Below are 12,827 nucleotides of genomic sequence, written 5' to 3'. Positions count from 1 at the left end.
TATTTCTATTGACGTGTAACTAAGTGAGCTTTGGTACTTACAGAATATGTCTTCATGCAATTCCAGGTGCCCAAGAGGAAGTTGTTGACTCGTGACGTTTAGTGCAGCTAAGTTTCATGGCCAAAAAAGTCTTCAACAACCTTAACATAAGAGGATCTCATAAGCAATTTTATTGGGATCATTATTTCTAACTCCTGATCAAGTGAGTTCCTTAAACTTAGCATATATTGCATGTAGCATTGTTGACAATCAACATACAGTTTGGAATAACAGGAATTGATATTCAAAGAAACTTTGTTTGTTGTTTGATGTAAGCGTAAGTCTTATGTTACTCTTTTGTACAAAAATAATGCAACTTAATTAACCTTTTGATAAAGATTCGGGATGCAGTAGTCATTGTATGCTGGCTTTTGAGATATATATGGTGAACTACAATCTATGTGTGTGGATAACACAACCCTGTTTGTTCAAAAGTGAACTAGTTTATGAGTTTAAACAATTATTTATTTTGTTTGTGTCTTGGCGTGTGTTTCAGCAAGATTTGCCAAAACACACCAATTGAGGGTCAGAAGTGATGTTTTTGAAGATTGTGAAGGAGATGGTTGTTGGAGAAAGATAAGATTAGACTTCAGTTTGAAGTTGTCTATGTACCCAAATGTTGTATTGCTTGGGATCAAGTCTCGAGGCGTAGTTCTGAAGAATGACAAAAGTTGGATTTTATAGATAGGATCGGTGATACTTCCTCGTTCTCCAATATTTCAATCGTGGGATGAAGTTGGAGAACTGTAGAGTCAAATTAGGCCTGAGCATAGACTTTATTATAAATAGGTAAGAAGGCTGGTTCTAAGCATGGGTTATGAGTATGGGCTTTTATTGGGCCACATTTGTGGGGGTCGGAATATTGCTCTATTTTGGCAAAGAAGACAATTTTTTTTTTTTTTGGGTATTTTGTCTGTCTAAAAAAAAATATTGGTCTGTAAAATAGACGTGGTAGGCAATATCTTGACGGGTTGGATATTAATGTGGTAGGCAAAAGTCCTACGTTTGATATAATATAATGGCAGTTTGGTAAATTGTGGGTTATAAAAGTGAAAGGATCGGCAGCTTAGTTAGTGCCACGGCAGTTTTTGGTCAATAATACAAAAGAAAACGGGCCAGTAGTTAAGGAATTGAGGCTAAAGAATATTGAGATGGAGTGGATCATTGAAGTGGATTTTTGTTTATCGAGTTTAGTATGCACATGGATCGGCTAATAGATAAGGATTTTAGATAGTGAGCTTGTTAGTGAAAGGATAGGCAAGCTTAAATTGGTGGTTAGTAAACTGATAGGTAAAGTTCAAAGAAACTGATCAGGAAGTCCAACTTATCGGCAAATTGGGTTATCACAATTTGTCAATTGGGTTACCAAAATCGGTTGGGCAATCGGTTTATATGCAATTGTCATTGATCGGTAAAAATTAAAAAGGTCACAAAAATGAGAGGGTCGGGTATATTAACTCAAAGTTCATACAAACTCATATATTATCGGCAAATTGATCCATTTGCATCGAGATTTTTATTGAGCACTAGGGAATTGAGATCGGGTTTGAATTAGTCAACTTGATCGGCAAATTAGCCTATCAGCATCTTAACTGAAAGATTGATCTTTAGCGAACTGATGAGTTTATATGTGAAGATGATCTAGACAATTCGGTCAAAGTGGCCAACAGATTTGTGTGTGCTTTCAAATTGGTTTTTTTGATCGGTTAGTTTCGAAATTGGTTGCTAAATCTAAGGCCGGATTGTTGTTAAAATAAAAGATGTGAAAAAACATACTTTTAGAATAGTTTTCTACACATTAATTCTATTTCAGTTTTTGGAATTTCTATATATATTTAGTTTATGAAATTTTTGAAATTTTGATATTTCACGAAATTTAAGATTCCTAATTACATTGTAGATCCCAATTGAATAAAACAAAGCCCAAGAGTTGCATAAAATGGGTTTCTTTATTAGATTAGTTTATGAAATTCCGGAAAACTTTGAAATTCCTCGAAATATCAGGTATCTAATTACATTGTGGATCCCAATTAAATTAAACAAGGCCCAAAGGTTCTTATATTTTAGCCCAAAACGTATATAAATGTGATTTCAGGCATACAATTTCATACGTTCACATACATTGTGCTAAATTAAAATATACCACCTCCAAACAATTTGAGAAAGGAGGGGGGAGGTGAATATCAACTTAAAACCATATGGTAAAATAAAAATATACGATCAATCAAGTATTAAATTTAACAATACGTGCATAGATGAGCAATCACATAAACAAATAAATACTAACTACTTAACTAAAAATGAAATTAACAATTAATTAAACTAAAGTACTGAAATTAAAACAAGTATGGAAATTAAATAGTTATTACAAAACATGAATAATTCTAAATCAAATTCATCACAACAAATCAAAAATAAATAAGTTATCCCTGGGAAGAAGAAGGTCTAGAACCATCAGCAGGACGACGATGACGACGACGCTCACGTCTAGAGTCAGAAGAAGAAGACAAACCTCCTGGCTGGGGTAGACATCTCAAGAGCTCAGCCTGAAAAGCTGCCTGCGCCTTTTCCATATCCTCTATAGAATTAAGCATGTCGGCGAGGTTAGTTATCGGCTATGGTTCGAATGTTATGCTCTAAGCTACAGTGATCACATTGAATGGAACCCTAACGCTTCTGTATCGATTCACAGAGCGTAGTTAGGTTTCGCTGATGATCATAAAGCATACGCATCCCGCTATGGAGTAGTAGTGAAAAATGTGCAAAATCAGAAGAAGCACGATCCATAGCTGTCACACCCCGAATTTCGACAAAATCGGAAAAAATAATATTTGTTCCCAACTCTTCGATTTTTGAGGTGTGATGCACTCTCAACTTCCAAAAACCCATCATCATTTAACTATTCCAATAATTTGAAACTAATACAAAATTTTAAATTAACAAAAGTCCTCTTCATTACAAAAATTCAAAAATATGATTAAGTTACAAATTTTCTTTCAACAACTCTTTTATTATAATTACAACTGAAAATACAAAAACATTGTCTCAATTGAAAATCTATTGCACCTTAAGGGAAAACAAAACATATCTTGTAATGAGACGCTAGCGCGAACAACAAGCAACAATCAACCTTCTTCAACACAAATCCTGTCAAAACTTATCAACTGTGTTCATAAAATGAACATACCCGATAAGCAAACATGCAAATCGGGTTAGCATTATAAACAATGCTGGTATGAGTAGCCCAAAAATACAAATCATACTTATATATATATATATATATATATATATATATATATATATATATATATATATATATATATATATATATATATAATCAATAAGGCAGTTAGTTCCTCCACCGAGGCGCCTTAGCTTCCAACGAATAATACAACATTCTTAAATATAATAATTAAGGCGTGTAGTTCTCTCTTCCGAGCTTTAGCTTCAATTCAATAATAATAAGGCATTTAGTTCCTCCACCGAGGCGCCTTAGCTTCAAACCGTACTAGTTTAACATCATCTAATAATAAAATAACAAAACTAAAATTTACTCTATACTTAAACTGGTGATCACAGAGTGGGTCATACCTGCATAAATAATCAATTCAACCCACCCTTCTGCAAAACCATTGTGAATGCAACATAAATTACAATAAAACAAACATAGCATATACATAATTCCAATCATTTCATTGAACCAATAAGAACAGTCTCAATGACCAATTTCACAACCACAATCAATCATTTATTATAGATTTAACGTACACTTTGATATATCATCACAATTATTATTTAGAGTCTCTTCAAGTGTCTCTAGAATCACGTCGTCTCTATATTTTACCTAGTTTCTCTGGCTACTACAATCGCTTCCCTACGCCGAACATGTACATCTACATGCCTCCCCTCATGTAATGAACCACTCCATGCGTAGTTACCCTAAGCGGGATATCGCATACCAGGTAACCTCCACACGAACGCCATTAGGTGGGTACTGCCACTATTCGGCATAAAATATCGCGCGTCTCATTCTAATTTTGCGAACGAAAAAATCAAACCACTATTCGGCTACGATTGTCCCACACAAGGGTCAATCAACATCACATACACCCTACACAAGGGCCAATTATATCACATACGCCCTACACAAGGGCCAAATCACATGAGTTGTGGTAGCTAGGTTTTAGGATTTTCGTTACTAAATTTATTCAGGTATCATACATTTGTATCTCATAACCATCTCACTCTATCACGTGCCAAATAAATTATTGCACTAAGCCACATTATTTGGAAATATCACAATACCTCTTATTTTCATTCTTTCCATGCCAAATAAAATATATTGCACTAAACCACAATCCCTTTGGAAAATATCCACAAATACTATAATACCTCATAGTATCATCTCACAGATATAATGATGGATCGTTTATATTTATTTCTCAAAAATATCGCATTTAATATATATCCTAACATATCATATCATTTAACAGAACAACAATTTCAACATACCACATAATGCCACAATTGCTCCAAACGTACCGCATAACATTTTTATAGCGTTATAGGAATATTATGTCTCCTAAAATTTCAATCTCGTCACGTGTCAAAAATTGTACAATATCAACGTCAAATCTTTATTAGATAATGACAAACCAGTTTATACAGGCTTCCACAACATTCTACTATTTGATTAGTCCATACAATTTAATATATAAAAATATAACACAGTAAACAGTCAAAGGGCCAAACCCAACACTCACCAGTCCCAAACCGGTGTTCGTCCATATGGTTCCTGACGCAAACCCGTATGTACAACACTTCAACCCATAGTCCTAATCCAATTAACCAAAACAAAGCCCAAAACTAAGGCCCAAAACGAAAGCCCAAAAGTCTAAACAACTTAAAGACCCAAACTGACCCATCTTAAGTCATATGACTCGGCCCAAAACAAAAAAAGAAACTAGCCCAAAGAAACAAACTAATTTTGTTTCGGCCAAAATAAACAAACTAAGTTGTTTTGTCCCAAGCCCAACTAAGAGGTCGTCTTCCTCACCTCACCAATAGCTCTCCTCCACCACCAACCACCACGAGTTCCACCCACCGGCACTCCCAAAACTAACCGAAACAGTTCGGTTTTGAACCCCCAGAAAAACTCAATATTTTGATACCATCAAAACTCGATTCCCCTCACATCCAAAACTCGATCTCGACTCCATTACTGCCCTGCCCAAAGCTTCCACCGATCAGCCACCATCGAACACCCAACTCTGGCCACCATAAACCAAACGGTTTTAATCCAAATAAAAACCCTACAACTTTAATTAAACCAAAAACAACCAAACCGATTTTTTTTCCAAAACTCTCCATCGAAGCCATTACTGCCTTTCAAAGCTTCAACAGCCCCACTCTCCAGCACCCAATCACCCCCACTACCACCAATCATCATCCAACCAAAACCACAACATAATAAACATTATCAAGGTTCAAATAATATAGTTCAAATCATATACTGGGCGATTTCTTTGTTTTGGCTTTCGCCGCCATTAACTACCCTTTTCAGAGTTCCAACCGTTCCAACAGTTTCGATAATTAAGAAAAACAACATATAACATTTAACCAGTTAACCATTTGGAAGAATAAGAAAAATAAGCAGAACAAAAACTGAGCGGAAAAACTCTGACAATAAAACTTTTTATTCGTAGCCGTCCAACACTAGTTTCGGTGAAAAAGAAAAACATAACTACTCACCTCTCGTATAGCGAAAAAGAGTATAGAGAATATTATGCCAGAAATCCGATCCCAAGCTAGCTAAAAGATGCACGATCCGTGTCTCCGTTCTTTCTTTTAGTTAACTTGTCTAGTTCTAAGCAAAACTTATTTTTCTTAAAAATCCTAAATTTTTTATAAACCATTCCATTCTAAAGAATTTATATTATGCTTAACATTTTAGAAACTTCCTATTTTACCAAATATCTCTATTCCTAACTACATAATATTTTTCTCTATTATAAGTAATATATTTATTATATATCTTATATTAATATATCTTTTGAAAACTTTTCAAATATTAAAAATCTCTACACAAAAATTCAAAATTCAAAATACTAATTTTCCCTCTTTTCTCTTTCTATCAAAAAGTCAAGCCCACATTTACTAGCACATTGACCAAGAAATAAATATAAAATTCGAAATGCTAAATATTATTATAAAATAATGGAAAAATAATTGGGGTCTTACAATAGCATTCTCAGCAAAACAAACAGGATATTCATCCTCATCCTCATCCTGATCTATACCATTAGCTCTCTCTTCAGGTAGTGTCCAATGCCTTTGGACATAGTATTTATACACCTTTGAGTTTGAGTGAAGCTTAATATGAGTCCTAGGTGACTCAGGCACGCAACCCCAAGATAACATAATCTTAGTAACTAAAACAGGTAAGGGTGCAGTGCTCAGGCATATAGCCATAAACTCTTCACGTAGAGAAATCAATGAGGCAAAAACCATACCTCCTGTTCTGCAAAACCCAAAGAACGTGCAAGAATGACAAGCTGATGTCATTCGACTTTGAAGTGCTACAGAGGTTCTTCCCTAGCCAATGCGTCACAGCCAGCTGGTTAATCCTCAGCGACTACTGCCTGACATAGTGAGAACGATCATTGTAATGACCCTCAAGCAGCGTCTCTAGCATCAACTGATGCACTCCATCAAACTGGGATCTCTATAAGGTCAAGGTGACCTGTTTAGCTGGTATCCCAGTGATGGTAGCGAGCAAATCATGAGTCACATCCATGTGAACTCCGTCCAAATCCACAAACATTCTCCCTGAAGGAAGTATCCTCGATCTTATTACGATAAAAACACAACACTAAATCCTCATAGTAGTACTCCTCAATAGAGTACGACATTCTATCCCACCCTCTAGCATGCATCTCTGTACCATAGAATGGCTGGAATATCTACGCGTTAATTGCGAATTCCAGTATGATTTTTATTGGTCGGGCCATTATATGGTTGAAACTTGAATACGGGTAGGGGTTTAAGTAGGGGATGATGGGTGAAAGGTGCTGTAAAAATTTGGAGAAGGTCTGTTTCGATGGAGGTGTAGTGGTAAGATTAGGGACCATGGACATCAGCAGGTGGATGCGCCCGGGTCGGTTTAGGAAACTTAGCCGCGGTGTATAGGATCAGAGCCAAGGCACATGGTCGCGGTACGAAAACCCTACACGTGGAGATAAGAAGACTGCGAGATGGAGGGCCAGGATGGATGAAGAGAAAGATATAAAGAGAAAGAGTGGAAGAGAGAAGGGGGGCGGATTCATTAATCCAAAAAGGAAGACCTAAGAAAAAAGAGGGGAGTGACCAAGAGAGAGAAAGGGGAGTGAGCAGGGCTGAGAGGGAGAATAGTGCCTAAGAGCTAGTGAATAGTACTTGTAATAGAAACAGGGTTATAACATTTGGCGCCGTCTGTGGGGAAGATACGAGTAGCATAGAAATGGCAGCAAAGAGAGCAGTGGGTAGACCAAAAAAAGTAAGAGTCCAAGACGCGATGCCGGAGGCAGTGATTAAGGAAGGGGAAGAACGAGAGGAGGGTCGAGCAGCAGAAGAGACACGACTGATGCGGGAAGAGATCGAGAGGCTGAGAGAGGAGAATGAGGAGTTAAGAAGAGACAGAGAAAGGGTGGAGGAAGAGGTCAGGGAAGAGCCAAGTGAGGGGTCAGAAAGAGAGAGCTGAGGAAGGGGAGGAGCACGGGCCGAATCTGGTGGAGAACCCAGTCGTGGGGCTAACAATGGAGCAAGTTCAAGAGATGATAAACAATGACCGAGAGGCAAATCTTCAACAGACGAAGAACCAAACAGGCACAACCAGTCAGGTAGTAGCTGGATTGAACCGCAACCCACCAGCGGATGCGGTATGGACGTCGGAGGTGCCAAAGAGGTTCAATCAACCAAGGTTTGAAAGGTACGATGGAACGGGAGACCCAGCAGATCATATTCATCATTTTAGGCAACAGATACCACTCTGGCAAGAGGCACGGTACGATGGGTTGCGGTGCATGATGTTCCCGGCCAGCTTGAAAAGGGGAGCCTCGGACTGGTATTATCGGTTGCCTTCCAAGAGTATAACTAATTTCCAAGGATTGGAGTAGGCGTTCATAGATCATTTTATACATCAGAAAAAGCGGGTTGTGGACATTGCGACCATATTTAACGTGAGACAAAGATCGGCGGAATCGGTCAGAGAGTATCTGTGCCGCTTCAAGGCCGAGACCTTGAAAGTGGAGAATTTGGATGAGAGGACAGCAGTGATAGTGTTTGAAAGAGGTCTGAGGCCTGGAACAGGGGTCCATCAGTCCGTTGCCAAGAATGAGATCACGACTTTGCACGAGTTATATCTGCGGGTAGAGAAGTATATTCGACACGAGGACGCAATGCAAAAGGAATCTAAGAGGGAGGGCGAAGGCAGTGTCATCGGTAGAGAAAGAAGGGGATCACAGAAGGACAGAGTCGGCGGACAGAGGTAGTGAACGGTATTGCGGCCACACATCACGGCCGGAAAAGAATAGGAATATAGTGCAAAGGGAACAGAGGGAGAGGAAGCCATACCGCGAGTTAGAATATATGCCTTTAAACAGGCCGTTGAGTGAGATATTACCATTGATCAAGAACGTGCAAGGGTACGAGGGACCACGAACCGTACCTGCCGAAATGCCAAGCAAGCCGTATTGTGCGTACCACCAGGTTCGCAATCATGAGACTAATGATTGTTATGCACTAAAATGGTTGATTCAGAGGTTGATAGAGAAAGGAATGATGAGGGAATTTTTAGCGGAGGCTCCGAATGTGGAGTCGGTGCCAGCTCTAGGGAGGATATTGGGAACCATCAATGTTATTTTCAGTGGAGAAGTTCTGAGCCACAACGCCTACGAGACAAGGTAAGAAGGGCGGCAAGTATTCAGCAGGTCAATGAGTCGAACATAGGACCGTGGTATAGCTCAGGGGCATTGAATGGGGAAGATAAGATTATATTTTCCAGTGTGGATCTCCGAGCTGTTGACACTCCACATGAAGATGCGTTGGTCATTACGGTGGCAATGGGCAATTACATGGTCAAAAGGGTACTGATTGATTGTGGTAGTGCGGTGGACTTGCTGTTTAGGGGAGCGTTAGATGAAATGAGGATTGATCCGCGGCAACTGAGGCCGTCGCGGTCCAGTTTGTATGGGTTTAATGGGAGTGTCACGGAGCCTATGGGGGAGCTTTTGTTACCAGTGACGACAGGGCCTATGACGGTGTTCTTAAGATTTATGGTGGTCGACTCTAACTCCCAGTACAACGTGATCCTAGGAAGGAGGTGGATCCACGAGATGAAAGCGGTGCCTTCAACTTATTACCAAGTTATTCGATTCCCCACCTCAATGGGAATATGAAGTCCGCGGCGATCAAGTGGCATCGAAGAACAGTCATCAGGATACCGTCAAGAGGATGGTCCGCAGACTGGGAGGAAAATCATTGAACCCCAGGAAAAGACAGGCATAGAAATTACAGTGCGGGGCCATGGAGGGGGAGGAGGAGGTTGTAATGGGTCTGATGACGTTGGATGAAGTGGAGGTAGTGAATTTGGGGGCAGGGGAAGAAGAGAGATTTACATCAATACGGGCAAATCTATCGGAAGAATGGAAAAGTAAATTGGTACAGTATTTGTCAGAGAACAAGGATGTGTTTGCGTGGGGGATAGAGGACATTACAGGTTTGGACCCAGATTTCGCATGTCATCGGCTGCATATGAGGGAGGATTCGAAACTAGTAAGACAGAAGATGAGAAGCGTGAGACCTAAGTACGCAGAAGGAATCTGGGAGGAGGTTACCTGGTTGAAGGGAGCGGGAATCATAAGGGAGGTGGAGTTCACTGACTGGTTATCTAATATAGTCGCAGTCCCAAAGAAAAATGGCTAGGTGTGGATGTGTGTTGACTTCACGGACGTAAACTTGGAGTGCCCTAAGGACAGCTACCTTATGCCGCGAGTAGATGTGTTGGTGGACAGAACTGCGGGGTTCAAAATGTTCTCATTTATGGATGCATCCATGGGATACAACCAGGTTGCGATGTATGGACCGGACCAGGAAAAGACGTCCTTCGTGGTGGAAGGGGGAACGTACTGCTATACTAGAATGTCATTTGGGTTGAAAAACGCAGGAGCCACTTTTCAGCGGTTGGGGGAGAAAATGTTCAAGAGTAAAATTCGAAAAAGGTTCGAGATATACATAGATGATATGGTGGAAAAAAGCATGTCAGAGGAAGAACACTTTGAGGGTTTGAGGGAGACCTACGGTATACTGCGAAGGCACAATTTGAAACTCAATCCAGAGAAATGCACGTTCGGAGTCACCACGGGAAAATTTCTGGGGTATATCGTGACGCAGCGGGGAATAGAGGCTAACACGGAACAAATAAGGTCATTTGTGGAAATGTCATCACCACAAACGGTGAAAGAGGTACAACGATTGGCGGGGAAAGTCGCAACCTTAAACAGATTCATTTCAAAATCATCCAATAAATGTAGACTGCTGTATAGATTGTTGAGAAACTCTATAGACTTTACATGGACAGCAGAGTGCAAACAAGCGTTTCAAGAGGTAAAGAGATATCTAGGGGAGGCACCCTTGTTGTCGCGGCCCGAAATGGGAGAGAAGTTGTATTTGTACCTGGGGGTCACGAAGTATGCAATCAGCTCGGACCTCGTTCCCGTGGTGAATAAGATGGAAAAACCGGTGTATTTCTAGAGTAAGACTTTGTTAGATGCGGAAACTAGGTACAGCCGAGTGGAGAAGTACGCTCTTGCCTTGATATTCTCAGCCCTGAAGTTGAAACCATATTTCGAAGCTCATGCAGTGGTAGTGATGACGAACTTGCCCCTCAAGCAAGCTCTGAGGGCTGATAAATCAGGAAGAATGCAGAAATGGGCCGTGATGCTGAGTTCATATGAGATTCAATATCAGATCAGGACAGCTGAGAAAGCTCAAGCAGTAGCAGAGTTTTTGGCAAAGTTTCCTGCAAAAGATCCCACGTGGGGGGAAGAAATGGTCTTAGAGCCTGAATGAGAAGAGGGTCAGGATCACTTAAACCCATGGGATGAGAGGAATGGTTGGAGGGTATTTGCAGATGGGTCGGCCACAGATGTAGGCAGCGGAATAGGTGTGGTACTGGTTACGCCGAAAAACAATAGGATAGAGCAAACAATGAAGTTGGGATTCGCGGCTTCAAACAATGAATCAGAATATGAGGCTGTGATTGCGGGCTTGAGGATGGAGGAAGGTTTGGGGGTGAAAGAACTTACCGTGTACTCAGACTCGAATCTGGTGGTATGTCAAGTGAATAGCGGGTTCGCGGCGAGGTGCCCCCGAATGGCGAGATATTTGTAAGCCGTGCAGAGGTGGGCGGCGAAGTTCACACAAATCCGGTTCGTACACTTAAACCGCGGAGAGAACCGCCATGCAGATGCCCTAGCCTATGTAGCCGCAGCCATGCCAGGGTCAGAGGAGAGGATTATCAAAGTAAGAAAATTGGATAGACTGAGTACCGAGGAGCCTCCGGAGATATTAAGTGTCGCAGAAGAAGTGGAAGGATGGATGAAGCCTATCAAACAATTCTTATCGGGGAATGAGGTACTTAATAAGGGAGAGAAGAGGAGACTGGAACAGGCGTCCCAGAGGTATACACTAATGGGAGGGGAGTTATACCGCAAGAACTTCAACGGGCCATTACTAAAATGCTTGGGACCAAGGCTGGCATAAGAAGTGCTCGCGGAGTTATACGGGGGAGATTGTGGGAGCCATTCAACGGGCAGGACAACGACTCACCGGTTGCTGACATTAGGATACTTTTGGCCTCACATGAAAAGGGATGCTGTAGAATTTGCCAAAAGATGTGAGAAATGTCAGAGGTTTTCTCAGTCTATATTTGCCCCAGCTGAGCTGCTACACAATGTAGCTAGTCCCTAGCCATTTGCGATGTGGGCCCTCGATATAGTGGGGTCGTTGCCCATGGCTAGTGGCAAGAGGAGATTTCTGTTGGCCGCTACCGACTACTTTACCAAATGGATTGAGGCTGTGCCGCTGCAACAGGTAAAAGAGGTGCAAGTGGTCAAATTCCTGTGGGAGCTGAGAACATAATATGTCAGTTCGGGCTGCCCTACACTATTATCGCGGACAACGGAACCCAGTTCATAGGTGCTAAGGTGAAGAGATTTTTGCAAGCTTATCAAGTGAAATAGGGATTCTCTGCCCCCTACAATCCCAAGGGCAATGGACAGGCGGAGTCTTCCAACAAAACCATACTCAACAATCTCAAGAGGAAATTGGAGGATAAAAAAGGGGCTTGGGCCGACGAGTTAAACCATGTGTTGTGGGCCTATCAAACTACACCGTGGACAACCACTCGGGAGACTCCTTTCTCACTGGCATATGACATAGAAGCCGTGATACCGTCGGAAATGGTGGCGGCTACCACCCGAACACGGGCTGTTGAGAATGGGTCAAATTGGGGCATCCTGTCCAGGGACATGAACTTGGTCGAAGAAATAAGGGACACCGCACGCATAAGGCTGGAAGAGTATCATCGCCGCCTCCAGAGGCAGTACAACAAGAGGATGAGATTGAGGAGATTCAAAGTAGGAGACCTGGTGCTTCGCAGAGTGACCCCCAACACAAACAAAGCGAATAAGGGGAAGTTGGGGCCAAATTGGGAAGGGCCCTATACCGTGGTTGACATTGGAGGGATGGAT

At 41.2% G+C, this 12,827-nt stretch overlaps 1 protein-coding gene across 1 annotated transcript; it reads left to right on the top strand.

Moving 5' to 3' along the window:
• The first annotated feature begins 8,822 nt into the window (after positions 1–8,822).
• LOC147503075 (uncharacterized) lies at positions 8,823–9,473 on the top strand. Its single transcript, XM_086604703.1, has one exon. It carries the CDS (start codon positions 8,823–8,825, stop codon positions 9,471–9,473), a length of 651 nt encoding a protein of 216 aa, XP_086460829.1.
• The last annotated feature ends 3,354 nt before the right edge of the window (positions 9,474–12,827 follow it).

This window comes from Coptis chinensis, chromosome 4 (genome assembly GCF_015680905.1).
Source record: "Coptis chinensis isolate HL-2020 chromosome 4, ASM1568090v1, whole genome shotgun sequence".
Classification (NCBI taxonomy): Eukaryota; Viridiplantae; Streptophyta; class Magnoliopsida; order Ranunculales; family Ranunculaceae; genus Coptis; species Coptis chinensis.
The sequence above is the reverse complement of the archived record's forward strand: the minus strand, read 5'-3'. Positions and strand labels throughout refer to the sequence as shown.